We start from the raw sequence: 18,814 nt of genomic DNA, 5'->3' as shown, positions 1-18,814 counted from the left end.
TTAGTACGCTGAATTAACAAAAATAGAACTTTACGAAATATACACACACACACACACATGTATTTGAGGTCAGTTTTGAAATACGCACAATCAAGGCTTTGTGCGTTGTGCAAGATTATTGTCAAATGCTTTAGCATACATACTATCTGCCAGTCGACCCACTAGTCTCAATAGGCTTTTTTTTCAATCAAATTTTCTCACTCGATTTCCTAGTAAATAAACGCATCGGAATTAAATAGTGAAAACCATAGAAAATAGATGTTAGGGGCATTCCATCTTAGATCCCAAGTCTGAGTATCAATTATATTTAGTTCCGGTTCAGTTTTTTTATAAATATTCTAAATATTTTGTATGAACTGTAAAGGTATTTTAAATAAAGGAATACGATTGTATATTTAAAAGTATTTTCGTTTTATTTTGATTTGTATTTTTCTAATGTTTTTACACCAAGTCCTTTTTAGCTAGATCAGATTTGGTAATAAAGAACTTCGGGAAGAGAACTAGAACTAGAACTGAACTAGAGAACTCCTCAACATTGTTCATTTTCGAACCGGTTCATGTGTCAGAAACTCTTTTTGTACAAACGTCTCAACAAAGAGATTTAAAAAGGACTTTTTTTTGGGAAATCAAAAGACCTCATTTGTTAATTTCTAAAGAACATTAAAAAATCGCCATTTTTTCTTTGCATGAAAGTCTCTTGAAATGATCAGCGATCCACTAAAACACAAAACCTTCAAGTCTTATCAGAGGTATTTTAAAATTAAGTGGACAGTTTGCCTTGACTGAAAACCCCGAAAAAAGAAACGCAAAAATACCCAACTATAGCACTGTGGAAATAAATAATAATAAAAATAAATAATTATTAATAATAAGTAACTAAAAAATTAAGAAATGTAAAATAAGAAATTTTAAATAAATTTCGAATTTTTGGAAAATTTCTTTTCGAAAAAAGTCTTTTAAACGTTGTAAGCATTTTTTTCAAGTGCAGACAGGACTCGAAAATTGGCACATGAAGCCTAAGTCAAGCCGGATCAAGCCCTAATCAGAGCGTCAATGGCAAGCAAAAGCGGAACTCATGTGCCCGATCTTTCAACTGGGCTATCAGCCCCTTGTGATGCCGTCGTAGGTGCTCAAGGGGGAGTGTAAGGGCGTATCCAATATTAGCCTCAGCTGGAAATGCTGTAAGCGCAAGCACAGCTCATATCGCCCACCCAGCAATAACAGCAACAAATTCGAGAAGAACCAGTTGGGGTGACCGACTGGCAAATACCCTGCGCACAGCTTCGAGCTGCTTTTAAATAAACAATGATGTAAAGAGAACGTACATAGAGCTTGTATAACCACTGAGAGCTGCTTAGGAACTTACTTTCGATATTTATCGATTCATCGAATACCATTTTGGCAGAGGCAAGGATACCTTTTACCAAGACCTGCCTAAAAACATGCGCTTAAAGTCGATATTTATCGATTTACTAAGGGACTATTGAAAAAGAATAAGCATATACATATATAAACTTTAAAATTCAAGTGCATTGAGCTTTTATAAACATCGATATTTATCGATTTATCGTATACTTGGGCCTACAGAGAAAAAACAAGCATATATACTTTAAATTTCAAGTAAATCGAGCTCTTATAACCCCTAAGAACCGCTTACAAATATGCTCTCAAAATCGATTTTTATCGATAAGTTCTTAGTTCTTATAGATTTCGAGCTCACCGGATATGGCTAGATCAGCTAAATCGTAGTCGCCCCGATTTTATGGAGTCGGAAAAGGCAGCAAGCTTCTTCCCAGTGCACGCATTGGCAGCTAAGCATTATACCCTTTTCACATCGTTGGACAATGGGTATTGCAAGAACAAAGAACAGCATCTAAGTAAGCGACTTAGTTTCAGACTTATCACCCATTTTCATTCATGTTCATATTCCCAGTTGGGTTAGCTGCGCGCTTTAATGTTGCTTCACCCATCCGTTCCACATGTTCCACACCAATCGCACACCAACACACACACGCGCGCTCACACAGACGACACGGATAGCGTACGTGAGCTGAACATCGTTTGTCGCTCGTCAAACTTCGGGCAGACGATCGTGCGTTGGCCGTTTGGGTTTTTGGCTGGCTGAAGCTTATACTATAATTAGTCGTGTTCCGTCTTCTCGAGTAAGTAGGCTGCTTCTGTCTTTAGTCTTGGGTCGCCTGTTGCCTGTGCTGTGTGTGTGCCGCTCGCGCTCGCTTGTGTGTTCGTTCAGTACGCTCCAGTCGATCCATAAAGTTGGATCACTTTTCTGTAAGGAAGAGCAGCCAACAAAAAAATTAAAAAAAAAACCAAAGAAAAAAATCAACAAAATATTTAAATAATTCTCAATAAAAAAAATACAGTTAATTAAGTGCTTTGTCGCCTTTGCTTTTGACCAGTAATTAAAATGATTAAAAAATTTATAATATTTTAAGGCAAAGCTACACTTTATCGAATACAATGACTCTCAAACTGTAACGTGCGCGTTTCTGGAACGGCAACTGAAACACAAAACTTTAAAAATATATCAAAAAAAAATTATATTTAAAAATTTTTATATAAAATATTTAATCTACCAAAAAGTTCTTTGAAATTTGTAAGAGAATAAGAAAATTTTAAGTGCCTACTTTTCCGCCTTGCAGGCCAACGACGGCAACATATTTATAAGTTAACAAGGACAGTGGGAAATAACTGTGCGGCCAGAGTGCATAGGGCATCATGTTGCCCCACTGGAAGCGGTAAGTAACTGTTCATTCAAAATGTTGAAATTATAAAAAAAAATGTATTTAAATATATCTTATATATATACATATAGTAGTATTTATTAAAAGAAAAATGCAGTCAGAAATAGGTTTTTTGTTAAAACTCGGTCAGAAAATTGCCAGTCGCAATGCTTTCAAAACTGTCGAACGGTTCACTCAGTCCAGTGCCTCTCAAATATGGCAAATCTAACGCACACAGTCGCAACGTTCGCCGCGTTACGTTTTGTCTGCAGCAGCGACAAGGCGCGCCGCTCTTAAGCAGCGCCGCTCTTAACGCTGCGCTCGCTCTCTTACACACAGATACACACACTCACAGAAACAGAAATGCTCGTTCGCGATAAGCGACTTGACAATTATTTTGGTTTGAACACATGACGTGTTATCGAACGGAACATAAACATAAAACCCAGCTAGGGTTTTCGAAATTAACCTTAACTGATCTGTAATTATTTTATTATTTTTATTAATTTATTTTTTTATTTGCTTGTCGCTTTTAGGCTGCTGTTCGCCGCTGTAATTGCTGGAGTATTGGTTAATACGAATGCTGTAAGCATTAAATATGCTGCGATTTGGCGGTCGATTAAATCAATGCGTATTATTTGCAGCAATTTTGGAAGAACCCTGGAGCCACGGGCTCAATTCAAGAGTCGGTCCGGCACCACAGCAGAGATGAACCCAGAGATACATTTGCGATTGATGAGAGTTACGATATTGTGGATTCGGCGAGCATACAGCGCGGCGGTCAACCGCCCAAGAACTGTACATCCGGTTTTGCGGGCTGTGTGCCCAAGTGTATTGCCGAGAAGGGTAATCGCGGCCTGCCCGGTCCCGAAGGTCAGACGGGACCCAAGGGTATAAAGGGTTATTCGGGCCCAGAGGGACCCCCCGGTGATAAGGGTCAAAAGGGTGATCCGGGTCCGTTTGGACCGCGTGGCTATAAGGGCGAACATGGAACGCGCGGCATACCCGGCTTGCCGGGTGTAAGTGGTATTCAAGGACCTGCCGGTAATCCTGGCTTGCCGGGTATCAATGGCAAGGATGGCTGTGACGGCTCCGAAGGTTTGCCCGGCTTGCAGGGTCTTTCTGGCATGGCTGGTCCACGCGGTTACCCAGGCGGACCAGGTCTCAAGGGCGAGAAAGGTGAGCCGGCCAAGGAGAACGGTGACTATGCCAAGGGTGAGAAGGGTGAGCCCGGTTTCGCCGGCCGCTCTGGCTACCCCGGACCCGAAGGACAACGTGGTGATAAAGGCGAACGTGGTGACACGGGTCCTTACGGACCGCCAGGACCTCGCGGTGATCGCGGTATCAAGGGTGAGAAGGGTGCTGCTTGCTTTGCCACAGCCATGCCCGGCGAAAAGGGAGATAAGGGCGAGAAAGGAGATCCGGCACCGAAGCTTCCAGTCCACGGCAGCGACACAGTTATGGGTCAGCGTGGTGATGTTGGTCAGAAGGGTGAAATTGGACCTATTGGCGAAAAGGGTGGCTTGGGACCGGCCGGTGAGCCAGGACACGATGGACAAAAGGGCGAGAAAGGTTTGCCTGGTGGCGCTGGTGATAGAGTAAGTCATTAATGATGTACGAATCGTAAATAAATTCAGTCTAATGCCACATCTTATAGGGTCGTCAAGGAAACTTTGGCCCCCCAGGACCTGCTGGACAAAAAGGAGATCGTGGCGAGACTGGTCTAAATGGTTTGCCCGGCCAACCCGGTTTGAAGGGTGAGCCTGGTCGCGCAGGTAATTCAGGTGAACGTGGTCTAGTTGGTCCCCCCGGACCCCCTGGCGGTGGACGCGGCCAGCCGGGCGCACCTGGACCCAAAGGACCCCGCGGATACACCGGTCAGCCGGGTCCACAGGGCCTGAACGGAATGGACGGTCCAATAGGACCTCAAGGCTACATTGGTCCCAAGGGAGGTCCTGGCTTGCCTGGTCATCCTGGTAATGAAGGTCCTGCCGGACAAAAGGGTGACAAGGGTAATGCCGGACGCTTGGGATCACAGGGTCCAGTCGGACCAATCGGTCACAATGGTCCTCCAGGACCTGAAGGACAAAAAGGTGAAATCGGTACCCCAGGCTACGGAATACAAGGTCCTAAGGGTGATGACGGCATAAATGGGTAGGTCAAGCTCAACGCAACCTTTACTTTGCCCTTTCTATATTGATTTTTTCTCGTTGAATAGTTACCCTGGCCAGAAAGGCTCCAAGGGTGAGCGCGGCTACAAGGGAAATGCTGGTGTTCCCGGAGATTCCAAGTTAGGCAGACCAGGCACACCGGGTCAGGCAGGTATTCCTGGACCACAGGGTGATGCTGGACGCTCAGGCATTCCTGGCGATAAGGGAGACATGGGTCCCAAGGGAGATGCAGGAGGCAAGTGTTCTTCTTGCCCGCCTGGTCTTAAAGGAGACAAGGGTGAACGTGGTCTGAATGGAATTCCTGGCAATCCTGGCGCTAGAGGACCGCCCGGTGAACGGGGATTTGTTGGAGAACGTGGTGATGACGGCATTATCGGACAAATGGGTCCTCCAGGCGACAAAGGAGAGGACGGTTACCCCGGCGCACCTGGTGCCACGGGTAAACCTGGTCAATCGGCATTTGTTGACTGGAGCCAGATTTTGCCAGAGAAGGGTCCAAAGGGAGAGCCTGGATATCCTGGAGCTGCCGGTGTAAAAGGCGAGCGTGGTGACAGTGGAATACCTGGTGCGCCTGGACTTAAAGGTGAAATGGGAGTTAAGGGTGACAAGGGTTACATTGGCCAAGCTGGCACAGATGGTGCGCCTGGTAGCCCTGGTCGCGACGGCATTGATGGATTCCCCGGCCAAAGCATCAAGGGAGAACCTGGTCGCCCCGGTTTCGATGGCTACAAAGGTGACAAAGGCACCTCAGGATACGTAGGACAAAAGGGTGAGCCGGGCACTTGCGCGGCCAGCGAACTGAAGGTTCCATTGAAGGGTAATAAGGGCGAGCGCGGTGCCACCGGTATGCCTGGACCTAACGGACCGATGGGCCAGAAGGGTGACATCGGCCTGCACGGAGAAAAGGGCTCAACTGGTCCCCAGGGTCCACCTGGATTAGTCGGACCTCGTGGCATAACTGGACCTCGCGGTGAGAAAGGCAACCCCGGTCAGTTTGGTGCGCCGGGTAACGACGGAAAGGATGGACTTCGAGGACCACCTGGTCGTTATGGCGAACGTGGACAGAAGGGAGAACAGGGCATTACTGTTGCTGGACCACCTGGACCTCCAGGTCGCGATGGTTTAACTGGCGAAAAGGGAGATCGTGGTCCAGTTGGAGCTTTGGGCATGGTTGGACCTGACGGCAACCCTGGTTATCCTGGTGACAAGGGTGATTCTGGTTTCCCTGGACAGCCTGGTTCCACAGGTTCTGTCGGTGAAAAAGGTGAACCCGGCCCTGTTGGTCCCGAGGGTCGTCCCGGACCACCGGGTACTCCCGGCATTGATGGCGTTCAAGGCCGTGATGGTGCCAAGGGTGAAATTGGCAGCCCTGGTCTCGTTGGTATGCCTGGCAACAAGGGTGAGCGTGGTGCACCCGGTAATGATGGTCCCAAGGGCTTCACTGGTCCGGTTGGTGCTCCAGGCAAACGCGGTCCACTCGGAGCTGCTGGAATTCCTGGTAAGTCCTTTAACAGGATTGACAGGTGCTCATGTTAACGCTATGTCTCCCACAAATAGGAATGAAGGGTGACAAGGGAGCCCGTGGATTAACAGGAAACGATGGCCTTACCGGGGCCAGGGGTCCCACTGGACCACCCGGCATGATGGGTGTTAAAGGTGATATTGGACCACGGGGTCTACCAGGACAAGATGGATTAGATGGTCTGACTGGTGAAAAGGGCAACCAAGGTTTGGCTGGTTTCGATGGACCTCAGGGCGAGCCTGGAGATGCTTCCGAAAAGGGACAGAAGGGTGAACCCGGTGTCTCAGGACTACGTGGTCAAGATGGTCTACCCGGAGCTCCAGGTCAACCCGGCGAGAAAGGTTTGCCTGGCATTGCCGTACACGGTCGTCCAGGCCCACAAGGTGAAAAGGGTGACACTGGACGTGACGGAATATATGGACAAGATGGTATGCCTGGTGAGAAAGGTGAGCCTGGCTTCCCCGGTGCTCCAGGACCAAAGGGCGACAAAGGCAATTCCGGACAGCCTGGCAACCCAGGCACTCCTGGTCTTGATGGTCTGCCTGGACCACAAGGAAATCCGGGACCGATCGGTTATCCTGGCCCCAAGGGCCTCAAGGGAGACCGTGGCCCAGCTGGCGCAAATGGCTTGAAGGGTGCAATGGGTCTTGCCGGCAGGCAAGGATATCAAGGAGCACCTGGTTTGAAGGGAGACAAGGGCGAAAAGGGTCTCAGGGGCCCTGCTGCTCAAATTGACATGCTTGCATTGAGGGGAGAAAAGGGTCTGCCTGGTAACCATGGCTTACCTGGATTGCAAGGACTTAAAGGCAACAAGGGCGACCAAGGTCCAATTGGCTACCCCGGCGAGAAAGGAGATCGTGGACTGAATGGACCAGCTGGTATTCCTGGCCTGCCTGGAACTCCTGGACCCAAGGGAGATATGGGCTTGCATGGTGAGCCCGGTTATCCTGGCCCTGTCGTTAAGGGAGAAAAGGGTCTACCAGGACGTGCTGGCAAAAACGGACGTGAAGGTATATAAAAGCTGAAAATCGTGAATTTGATTTATCATTAATTCACTTTAAATTCCGCTTAACTACAGGTGCTCCTGGATTACCTGGCATTAAGGGTGAACGAGGCTTGGCTGGTTTGCCAGGAAACGCTGGTCTAGTTGGCTTGCCCGGGCCGATTGGTCCCATGGGTCCCAAGGGAGAGCGTGGCTTGACTGGTGCACCTGGTATCGATGGCAGCGCGGGTTTGAATGGTGCAGCAGGAATTAAAGGTGACACTGGTTATCCTGGATCCAAGGGTGATCGCGGTGTGCCTGGCTTCGAGGGACAGAAGGGTGACAAGGGAGATCAAGGCATTGCCGGTCCACCTGGCTTGAGCGGCCTGCCGGGTCTTAAGGGAGATATCGGCGCTCCTGGTATGGATGGTCATCCTGGTCCAGTTGGTGCACCTGGCGAGAAAGGTTTCACCGGACCCAAGGGCCGTGATGGTCGTGACGGTCTGCCCGGTCTACGTGGTCAAAAGGGTGAGCCAGGCTTGGTGCCACCACCTGGCCCCAAGGGCGAACCCGGACATCCTGGTCGCGATGGACAAAAGGGTGAGCCTGGACCACAGGGTGAACGCGGTCTGATTGGCATCCAAGGCGAGCGCGGTGAGAAGGGCGAACGCGGCTTAATCGGTCTAACTGGCCCGCCCGGCCGTCCTGGCCTCAAGGGTGAGCGCGGCGAACAGGGTCTGATTGGCCTGGAGGGTGCTGTCGGCCCCATTGGATTCAAGGGCGAGCCCGGTCTGCCCTGCAGCGGTGCCCAGGACTACCTAACTGGTATTCTGCTAACGCGTCACAGCCAAAACGATCAGGTGCCACAGTGCGCACCCGGCCATGTCGAGCTCTGGACCGGCTACTCGCTGCTCTATGTCGATGGCAATGACTATGCACACAATCAGGATCTCGGCTCGCCCGGCTCCTGTGTGCCGCGCTTCTCAACACTGCCAGTGATGTCCTGCGGACAGAACAACGTATGCAACTATGCCTCGCGCAACGACAAGAGCTTCTGGCTATCCACATCGGCCCCAATACCGATGATGCCGGTCAACAATAACGAAATCAGCAAATACATATCCCGCTGCGTCGTCTGCGAGGCGCCGGCCAATGTGATCGCCGTGCACAGCCAGTCGCTGGCGATACCCAACTGCCCCAACGGCTGGGAGGGCCTATGGATCGGCTACAGTTTCCTCATGGTAAGTCCCAAATCCAACAATTAAAGCTCCTCCATTTTAAACCAAAACCAAACAACAATCGAATATTCCAGCACACGGCCGTTGGCAATGGAGGCGGTGGTCAGGCGCTGCAATCGCCTGGCTCCTGCTTGGAGGACTTCCGGGCCACACCGTTCATTGAGTGCAACGGCGCTAAGGGACACTGCCACTTCTACGAGACGATGACTAGCTTCTGGATGGTCACGCTGGAGGATGGCGATCAGTTCCAGCGGCCCGAACAGCAGACCATCAAGGCGGGCAACCTGCTCTCCCGCGTATCCAGGTGTCAAGTCTGTGTGAAGAACTCGTCATAAGCGGACCACACGCAATAATTTTAATCTAAATGTAATGCCTTAACTATACCAACGAACAAACACACACTCACACACACAGACACACAGACACACACACAGACACACTAGAACCAACACTGCTACCAAATTCCTTAAACTAACCAAAAAGAAAAAATACAAAGAGAGGAGAAGTACCAATGAATTATGGACGTTGGACCGCTCGGAACTCGTTGCCATTTTTTTTGTATCTGCCATTTTTTTACACGTTTTGCCAAAATGTTCTAAACCAATGTAAACTGCTTCTTAGTTACGAGTAAGTTAAGTAAATCAACAACAAATAAACTAGCCTGGTAATATGTAAACAAAAACATCGAATCTATAATAATTAACTGCCAGAACGATTCCATTCACCATACCGAGAAGCTGCATGCTCCATTTTTCTGCCATGAGAAATGTGAAGGAAATGCATGATCCGAAATAAAAACCAAGAAAATAATATGCAACATTGTGCTAGCAAACTAAACGAAACACTGGAAACTGTTTATGAAATTAAAATAAAAATGGTAAAAATAAAGAAACATGTTTTGTAAAATTCGTCAATTCGATCAACCGAATTTGTGTGCACTTTGAAAGTATGAAACGGGTTCAAGCAACTGCACAATACCCTGTTCATTCCAGGCTTATTAACGATACAATTAGTCCAAGAGGAAACTCTCGAGCATTACGTTAATCTATGCCACCATCTTTGGCAAAAGAAATTTGTTAATATAACGTTTACAATGGAAGCAGGAAAATCTCTTGGCCCTACTTGAATTTATGAGAATCGCATAGGAGGGCAATTTAAAATATGTGTACATACATACATGCATACATATGTACATGAATCTCTACATGAATCTCTATAAAACTGTTCCATGGATCTATATGAAAAATCATTTGCGACGTGTTTCCAAGCTTCCTCGGTAGAAATGCGATTCAAGGACTTTTTGAGCGAAGTTTTAAGTTTGCATATACATATTTACATGTATGCCTATTTGTACATATTTGTATGCATGTTTGTTTTGTATACATATATGCAAATGTAAATAATAATAATAATGTAATACATGTCCGAATAACTACATAGATGCACACATACAAACATACATACGTACATACACATATATACATGCATGTATGTATGTATCCTTTTTTGCATAGATAAATATATGCATGCACAAATATGTATGCATGTTTGTACATATGTGTATGCATGTTTGTATATATACAAAGAAACATGCATACATACATACGTACATACATACATATGTTCATCTATACATAGATATGTACATACATGCATACATATATAAATATATATGTGCACACGTACATACATACATACACTTACATACGTACATATATATGTACATACATACATATATATGTACAAACGTACATACATACATATATATGTACAAACGTACATACATACACGTACATACATACATATATGTATATGTAGACACGTACATAGAAACATATATATGTACATACATATAAATGTACACACAAACAGACAAAAACAAAAAACAACAAACAAAAACAACAAAAAACAAAAACAAAAAAAACACTACACTGCTAGCTAAGCATGAAAACGGCAGAGCCTACTTGAATTCTTGAGAATCGAGGAGTAGAGCACTTGGTAGAAATTCGTTTTATTTAAATTTGCAGCACAGCGACAAATAAGCTTGGTCTACGTTTGGCATTAGAAAACAAACATGCATGCATACATGTGTACATAAATGCATACATACATGCATGCGCACACTAACACACACACGCCCCCCCCCCCCCCCACACACACACACACGCACACACAAATACAGACACAAATATATAATTTGTATATCTCTTCGTACAAAATACTTGTGTACTTACAGACAATAATACAAACATACATACATATATACTTACATACATGTGTATACACATACATGTTATACATACATACAGACATGCACACACAAACACGTTCACATATGCATGCAAATGTACATATCCACATACATACATGCATACACAAATATACAAACGTTTTTCGCGATTTTTCCAAACATGCGGGTGGAATTTCCCGAAACCCCGTCTGAACGTACACCTTCATCACAAAAGGTAACTATATTGCAATTTTCAGCTTCGTAGCTCTTACGGTTTATGCTGGGCGTTGATCACCAATCAGTCAGTCAGTCAGTCAGTCAGGACAAACAATTTTATATATGGAGATGTACACAAACATACACATAAACACAAAAATATACATATACCTACGAAATAAACAAATAATCACAAATTGTTATTAAGAGAAAGTAAATGGACCACAGCCTATTAATAGAACAGACTTACTTAAATTCATGAGAATCGCATAGAAGGGCGATATATTTAAAAATAAATGTTGACTAATTGTTTGTGCTGTGGCAAGTTAACTTGTATGCTACAAAAGAACACACATGCATGCCTACATACATACACACGCACACACACAGTTGATCATCAATCGGCCAGTCAGTCAATCCTTTAGTCAGTCAGTCAGTCAGTTAGTCAGTCAATCAGGGCAGTTTTGTTAATACAACAGACAAACAGGTATTGCAGTTGCCTTCCCTGATATATGAAGAGATAATTTTTTTTTTTATATTCAAAGTTAATGAGCTGAGGGATGGTTGCGATGACAGAGGAGAGGGGTTGATTTCTGGCTAGAAGACAGGGGCGCGCTTAGAAGACGAGAGCGCTATTCCCAAAAAGTGAGCCAAAGTTCTGATGCTCGACTAAAACTCACCACTTGGTGTTGGGACGTCGGGCACTTGTGCGCATGTCGCAGAGGGTTGGGGTCTGTGTGGGGCGGGGGGTAGGGGGGTGGAGTGGGGGTGGTATGGCGATAACAGAGGGTGGCACACACGTAACCATATGATAATGATATGCCAGCACACACGCACACAACAGTACAAATTCCAATTGGTGGTGGAAACGGGAAAAGAAAAGAAAAAAGACAAAAAACCTTTCCAGCTGTGCGTCAAATAGGGGTAGATATTTAGTTCGAATTCAAATTGGAAAATCGAGCAGAACAGCGCGAGACATTGGCGAGTGCAGAGTGCGAAGTGCGAAGTGCAGAGAGCAGCGCTGTCAGAAGCGGTTGGGAATTACAACAAGTCCAAACAAAAAGGAGGAAAATAATAAAAGTGAAATATGCAAATAAAAGCACGAGGAGCCAAGGAGCTGCTCCAGGAGTGAAAGTGGAGACGGAAGCCCATATAAAAGCGGCCACCTGAGCTGCCCGAGCAACCCCCACACACACACACACGCACACACACTCACGCACACACACACGCATAGCCACCCCCAATTTGTTCTATATGATTATCGTGTTATTGCTGCTGTTCCAATCGCTGTGCCTCTACTGCCAACGCCTGGTGCTGCACGTCCACGACAGATGCTTTCCGCGCAACGCCCGCTTGCTGCAGGAGTCCGCCGAAACGGTCGGCGATCGTAAGGCGCTGCAGCATCTGGAGCACCTGCAGCTGGAGCAGAGCCGACGCCGCCAGAAGCGTCGCCACTTGGAGCCCATCCTGCCGCTGGGCGCCGGGCTCAATCTGGAAGCGTGCCGCTTCTGTGCGCACAGTCCGCAGGGCTATTGTCGGCATCATTTCCATTTGCAGCTGCATACACAGCGGCGCGACGGCGGCGGCGCCGGCGGCGTTGGCAGCGGCGGTGACCAGGACTACAAGCAGCTGCGCAGGATCAGGCGCGAACTGAAGCGAAGTCTCGAGCCAAGAAGCAGCCATCATCGCATCATCAATTATCTACCATACAGTCGCAGCACGAGTTCGCTGAGCAGCGGCTACGGCTCACTGGCAGCCTCGCAGGAGGAGCATCTGGAGGAGGAGACGTGCAGCTATCTGGAGGAACAGGAGGAGGTGGAGACGTGCAGCTATCTGGAGGAGCAGGAGGAGGAAACGTGCAGCTATCTGGAGGAGCAGGAGGAGGAGACGTACAGCAACAGCAGCAGCTATCTGCCGGAGTTGCAGGAGGAAGTGCAGCAGGAAGTTCAGCAAGAGCAACTTTTGATAACCAGCCATCTGTAGAGCAGCAGCAGAAGAAGAACTGTAGATTCTATCAGGAGGAGGCGCAACGAGGAGGAGAAGACGTATAGCAGCATCAGCTATCAGGAGGAGTAGGAGGAGGCACAGCAGCCCCTCAGGAGGAGGAGACGGACAGCAGCAGCCGGAGCTATCAGGAGAAGCAGGAGGAAGTGCAGGAGGAGGAGGAAACTTATAGCAGCAGCTACCAGGAGAAGAAGGAGGAGGCACAGCTGCCTCTCAGGAGGAGGAGTAGGGGCAGGCACAACAGCACCTCCTGATAGACAGCCTTCTGCACCCTCCACGCCTCACTGGAGAAGGAGGAAAAGAACAACAGCAGCAGGAGAAATCAGTGGAAGGCTGAGCACATCAGACCCAACCATCTCGAGGAGCGGGAGCAGGAGCAGGCGGTGGGCAGCCATTTGAAGTGCCGCCCGCCAGCTGTCGAGTGGCCTCTAGAATCAAGTAGGCTTTAGGAAGTCTTTTGTACAAATTTGCTGTGAATGTTTAACATTGTCATATCGACGCACCAGCTGAAGCATCATTTAAGAATCGTTTGCGCAATGTCCGACATAGAATTGGAGCAACAACAGCCTCAACCGATGCTGCCACAGACGCCCCCGCGACGACGACGCCAGGCGCATTCGCGCTGCGATGGGGCACACCATAACATAAGGGATAAGCACTCGCAGCCGGCGCTAACGGATCAGATGTCCGCGTGCCCGCTGCGGCATGGCGTGGAGGACGATTGGACGTGGAGCAAGCGCTATCGCTCCAAGGAGGTTGTGCTCAGTGGACCCAATTCGCGCACCGTGCACTTTCATCCCAATTGGAGCAAAGGCACCGCCGGCATCCAGGGCAAGCGCGCTCTCAACAACGGCCGCTACTACTGGGAACTGCACGTGTCCCAGCGGGTCTTTGGCACCTCCATTATGTTTGGCATCGGCACCAAATCCTGTCGCCTGCACGCGAACGCCTTCCGCAACATGCTTGGCGAGAACGAGCACGGCTGGGGCCTGTCCCACAAGGGTGAGCCATCAAATTAACCAATTTAAACCAAACCAAATTTATATATCATTTTTTCTATATATCTTCCAGGCATTCTCTGGCACAAGGGCGTGGCTCTTGTGTACACGAAGGGATTCCGCGAGAATCATCCCACGCAAATTGGCGTGCTCTACGATGGCATTGAAGGCACCTTGACCTACTACAAGGACGGCAAGTGCCTGGGTGTGGCTTTTAGAGGTTTAGATAAGGTGAGTTGAGAGCGAGGAAAGGGAGAAGGTCAAGTTAAAGGGAACGGGTAATCCCAGAAGGCTTCCCGATAACTCGTCAGCATTTTCCAAATATCGATTAATATCGATTTTCAGATAATCGCATGAGTTCCAAAAAAAAAAAAAATATCGATCTTTAGTTGAGTCTTATATCGATATCGATTCATATCGATTTTTAGATAATCAATTGATTTCTACAAAATGTATATCGAACTTGGTCTAGTCTTATAAAAAAAATCCCAGAAGGCTTCCCGATAACTCTTCAGCATTTACCCAATATCGATTTTTAGATAATCGCTTGATTTCTTAAAAATAAATATCGATCTTGGGATAAGGCTTACCTTAGTCTTAGCTATTGCTAAGGGAAATACCTAGATCCGACTCATCTCATCGTTCTGGTCAATATTATATATATATACCATATCCAGGAATCTCTATAATCTTTCTACTCTTCTTACCCATTTCCAGTTGGTTTATCGTAGTACAGTTAGGGGATACTTACCTCTCACTAGATATCTTTATTTATATATTGATCTATATGATTTTCTCAGGTGAACGAACCGCTATATCCTATCGTATGCTCCACGGCGGCGAAGACCGAGATGACGCTCAAGTGCGCCAGACGGGAATTCGTTAATCTTCAGGATCGGTGTCGGGCGGTGATAATGCGAAGATTACGAACTGCTGGCAATGTGGAAAAGCTGAAATTGCCGCTCTCCATCAGCGAATATCTGGGGGAGGTGATCGATGATATGGAGCCGCTGCGTCAGGTAGACAACTATGATATATTGTGTGGCTTCTAGAGATCCACCATTTTGGCTAGCATATGGGACATATGTAAATGTGTGCGTGTAGATAACCTATATGTATATGTATGTATTATAGGTAAATGAGCAGGAGATGTGCATGATTAATTATGATTTAGAAGTGTAAGAACCGAAGTGTGACCCGTGAAGCTCAGTATTGTGCCATATTTTGGGGGTGTGCACTGTTTGAAAATATGATGAACCGAGTTCTGTAAATCTCAAGTATGAAGTTCAAGCACTTTTGATGTTACGAAAAGTTCTTTTGTTCACAATTTATTATTATTTAAAAAAAAATGGGGCATAAAAACCTTATTTTGTTTTTGTTTTTGTTTGTGACTTTTTCTTTAACGCTTTCTGTTGAAATTGTAGCAAAAATGTTTCCGGTAATAGGCCAATTAGGTGCAATATTTGTGATATAAGACGGAGGCAGACAAATGGCGCCTGTATAGCAAAAAAAAAAAAAAACAGAAAATAATAATAATAATAATTTCTAATAACTAAAGCTAAGCAATATAGAATTATAGATTTATTTTTTGGTACGAGTGTAAAAATCTAGTCAAAGCTGCTTCACAATTGTCGAACCCAAAATGTCTGTAAAAATTGGTAGCACATTAGGCAGCTAATAATACTAAGCAAATGTTAATAATTAACTAATTGAAACAAATCGCGAAGCATTCCAGGTGCAAACAGGTTCTCTCAAATTCTAGTCGAAATGTGCAAAGTTCAGCATACCCGTACGATCTCTTACAATAGCTCTCTTAACTATATATATATTATGCATAGATCGTAAGTATGGAATTCTTTCACGCTTTTGTAAAACTGCAAGAACATTTTATAGAACTTAAGAACCTAAGTACTTATAAAAGCAGGCCTAAAACAAGCAGACAAATAATTTAGTGAAAATTATTTATGTATTAATATTGTAGCTTCTTAGTTTTTTTGGTGTCTATATAAATTACTACGATTTATAAATGGATCATGTGTTAAGTAATCAAAACTGTAGACAAATGGCATACAACAATAAAAATATTCTATTATATAATATGCACAATTGTGCATATACGGTATGTCACATGAATTTGCATAAATAAAAACATTAATTTACTAACTAAATGAATAAAATACAATACTAAGCACAGATTCTTCTAGCAAATTCGAGATATGGTTTAGAGCTCATCGGACAAGCGATTTATATTTTGCAAATGATCGCCATAGTCGGTCGCCTCGCTGCCCACGAATGTGTCGTAGTTATTGAGGATCTCCAGGTACGATAAACGATCGTCCTGATCCTCATCGGTGGCCACAAACAAATGATCCACCTCATCGTCCGCTATGACTGTATTGCTGGGCACAATCCACGAGAGGACCTGAACAAACAAAAAAAAACAGTTAAGGACCTGGACTATATATATATCAATTGCAAGCAGTACCTCATTGCCCGAGAGCACACCATCTCCATTGGCATCGTAATCTTTGTCGAAGCGTTCCTTTTCTGTTATCAGCCACTCTTTGTCGTGATGTGCGGCCGCCGCGCCGACAAACTCTTGGAAATCGATTTTGCCATCATGATTTTGATCCTTATCCTGCATCGTGTGCTCAAGCAGCACGGGCAACATTTGTGGATGCTCCTCGGGATTTTGAAAGTACACATATTCCTCCAGACTGAGCATGCCATCTTTGTTGGTATCGGCCGCGTTAAACATTTCCTTGTCCTGTTTTATCATTTTCTGCTCATCCTCGTAGGTATCGAAATCGATGACGTCTTTCTTAAAGTTTTCATCCTCCATGGCATAGGTGTCCTGCAAGTACTCAGTCCAAGTAATTCGATCGTCCAAATCCTGATCGATTTCCTCAAAACGATCCGCTGCTTCCTCCTCCGACAGTTTTCTGTAACATGTAACCAATATTAAGTAAGGGTTTTAATTGATTTATCGGTTCACAGACACATGCGGCGGGCAGGCTTAGCAAAGCATTAGCATTAGTTTTTCGGGGTTTGCCTTTTTAGAGGGCAACCCAAGGTCGGGTTTGGTTAGCTTGGGTTAATCAACAAACAACACTCACTTAAAAGACCTTAAAATCCATGCTTTCAACTCATGCCGATCGATAAATTCATCACTATTCAAATCCATCATCTTGATAAGTATGGCCAGTCGGCGCTTCGACTCTTCCGGTGTCAGCGTGTCAAATTCCTGCGCCTCTTTTGTATTGCCTGTACATGGGATAAACATATAATATGCATAAGAAACAGCGCAGAGAGCGAAGCATATAAAGGAAATAAATTCACAACATCTGCACGTGTGCGCACAATAGACAAAACACAATCCCAAATATTAAATGGAAATAATGAGCAACGATTTAAGATTTTTATGAACAGTGAAGAAATCTCATAAATTTAAAAACTACAAAGTTTGTTCAAGTAAACGGTGCACAACCAGGAGATACCCTGTGGCCAGTTATTGTTTCTTTATCCTTCCTTTTTGAAACATTTTGATCGGCCCAGAAGATGGCATTCAAATACGTGAAATGTTCAATTTTGGGAACCAACAGGGCAGGTTGCCTTTGATAGATATGAACATATATATTTTCTGGGCCTTCTTCTGTCTGTTGCATAAATCATTATGCCCATCCTCACGCGTTTTCAACGGCTACAGGGTATAAACATATTTAACAAATAAACAATTTAAATGCGGCAACTGTGTGTGCGTGCATGCTAAAAACAACACGTTAGTCAGCTACGTGCCCGATCTGGATAAACCCATTACCCACCTATAATGGCCTCATGATCGAACTCCACATTGTGCTCGCCCAGCTCGCTATGATGATGTGCATCCCTGGGTATATAGACGCCATCTTTGACTCGCTCCTTGCTCAGATGCTTCTCATGCTTGTGGCTGTTGGCCACGGCACCGTTGGCGGGCATGGGCCCAACAATTGCCAGAACGCCAATGGCGCACATCAGCATTGGCCAAAGCGGCATATTTCTGGGCATTTCGTTGCTTAATGACGACACAGACACGACGCGTACACAGCTCCGTGGATTTGTTTATATGGCACTTGAAATTAGCTAGTCCGTTGGCCCGTTCGATGCTCGCCGTTTGCTCGTCTGACGTACACTAAGGCCGTGCTGAGAATTTGTTTGGTGGCCTTTTGCTCTGGGATGCTGAGCGTAACACACACACACACACACACACACACACACACACAAACAAACACACAGCCACTTGTACTGGGGGACACTTGAGTTTCTAGCCGCCGGCGACAAAGACGACGCACACGTAATAGCCAAAAACCAATTCTATGAACTCTAATGAACCCAGTCAATGGATTTGCGTAACCTGAAATATACATATATACACATATGAATATATGGATGGTTTATTCAATACATTTGAATTTTATGTTTTGCTTACCAGCTGTTTGGGTCGTGCACACGAATCTGTATAGTAACGCTCTGAGTGTTATCTCTATGCAGTCTAGCTGCTTACATTAAATTACGCATGCACTTTTTATTTATTAAAAATTTTAATTATAGTATTTACAAGCATTTTAAAAAATATTTACTTTCAGCAAGCTCGTTAAACAAAATTCGCAGCATCCTCACAACGTTATCGAACAGGTAATGCTGTTATCGATATACCATTGCAGCTGGTATTGGTG

At 45.6% G+C, this 18,814-nt stretch overlaps 4 protein-coding genes across 4 annotated transcripts; 3 read left to right on the top strand and 1 right to left on the bottom strand.

The window, feature by feature from the left end:
• Positions 1–2,160: 2,160 nt before the first annotated feature.
• On the top strand, positions 2,161–9,336 carry Col4a1 (Collagen type IV alpha 1). The gene is made up of 9 exons (XM_064684820.1): positions 2,161–2,289; positions 2,661–2,756; positions 3,278–3,326; positions 3,386–4,339; positions 4,399–4,895; positions 4,960–6,410; positions 6,470–7,444; positions 7,513–8,657; positions 8,729–9,336. The coding sequence occupies exons 2-9, from the start codon at positions 2,737–2,739 to the stop codon at positions 8,987–8,989; spliced, it is 5,352 nt and encodes a 1,783-aa protein (XP_064540890.1). The 5' UTR covers positions 2,161–2,289; positions 2,661–2,736; the 3' UTR covers positions 8,990–9,336.
• A 2,739-nt stretch (positions 9,337–12,075) lies between these two features.
• Positions 12,076–13,162, top strand: LOC135430213 (uncharacterized). Its single transcript, XM_064684782.1, has one exon. It carries the CDS (start codon positions 12,355–12,357, stop codon positions 13,081–13,083), a length of 729 nt encoding a protein of 242 aa, XP_064540852.1. The 5' UTR covers positions 12,076–12,354; the 3' UTR covers positions 13,084–13,162.
• Positions 13,163–13,344: 182 nt separating this feature from the next.
• Positions 13,345–15,469, top strand: SP555. The gene is made up of 4 exons (XM_064684758.1): positions 13,345–14,106; positions 14,176–14,333; positions 14,903–15,121; positions 15,237–15,469. The coding sequence occupies exons 1-4, from the start codon at positions 13,581–13,583 to the stop codon at positions 15,282–15,284; spliced, it is 951 nt and encodes a 316-aa protein (XP_064540828.1). The 5' UTR covers positions 13,345–13,580; the 3' UTR covers positions 15,285–15,469.
• Positions 15,470–16,046: 577 nt separating this feature from the next.
• LOC135430192 (reticulocalbin-2) lies at positions 16,047–18,726 on the bottom strand. The gene is made up of 5 exons (XM_064684756.1): positions 18,568–18,726; positions 17,924–18,492; positions 17,219–17,366; positions 16,588–17,044; positions 16,047–16,524 (listed from the first exon to the last, which is right to left on the bottom strand). Exons 2-5 carry the CDS (start codon positions 18,144–18,146, stop codon positions 16,324–16,326), a joined length of 1,029 nt encoding a protein of 342 aa, XP_064540826.1. The 5' UTR covers positions 18,147–18,492; positions 18,568–18,726; the 3' UTR covers positions 16,047–16,323.
• Positions 18,727–18,814: the final 88 nt, after the last annotated feature.

The sequence above is a fragment of the Drosophila montana genome, unplaced genomic scaffold (genome assembly GCF_035044405.1).
Source record: "Drosophila montana isolate Dmon_TW-CO22-7 unplaced genomic scaffold, ASM3504440v1 contig_2_1, whole genome shotgun sequence".
Lineage (NCBI taxonomy): Eukaryota > Metazoa > Arthropoda > Insecta > Diptera > Drosophilidae > Drosophila > Drosophila montana.
Note: the sequence above shows the minus strand (reverse complement) of the source record. Positions and strands in the feature narration are given on the sequence as shown.

Coding starts and splice junctions, on each gene's coding strand:
- LOC135430213 (XM_064684782.1), top strand. CDS start 12,355: ATGATTATCGTGTTATTGCTGCTGTTCCAATCGCTGTGCCTCTACTGC.
- SP555 (XM_064684758.1), top strand. CDS start 13,581: ATGTTTAACATTGTCATATCGACGCACCAGCTGAAGCATCATTTAAGA. Junction 14,334..14,902: donor CTTTTAGAGGTTTAGATAAG/GTGAGTTGAGAG, acceptor TGATTTTCTCAG/GTGAACGAACCGCTATATCC. Junction 15,122..15,236: donor ATATGGAGCCGCTGCGTCAG/GTAGACAACTAT, acceptor TATGTATTATAG/GTAAATGAGCAGGAGATGTG.
- LOC135430192 (XM_064684756.1), bottom strand. CDS start 18,146: ATGCCCAGAAATATGCCGCTTTGGCCAATGCTGATGTGCGCCATTGGC. Junction 17,367..17,923: donor CGATCATGAGGCCATTATAG/GTGGGTAATGGG, acceptor TCCCATGTACAG/GCAATACAAAAGAGGCGCAG. Junction 16,525..16,587: donor GTGTGCTCTCGGGCAATGAG/GTACTGCTTGCA, acceptor TTGTTTGTTCAG/GTCCTCTCGTGGATTGTGCC.
- Col4a1 (XM_064684820.1), top strand. CDS start 2,737: ATGTTGCCCCACTGGAAGCG. Junction 2,757..3,277: donor ATGTTGCCCCACTGGAAGCG/GTAAGTAACTGT, acceptor TGTCGCTTTTAG/GCTGCTGTTCGCCGCTGTAA. Junction 4,340..4,398: donor CTGGTGGCGCTGGTGATAGA/GTAAGTCATTAA, acceptor CACATCTTATAG/GGTCGTCAAGGAAACTTTGG.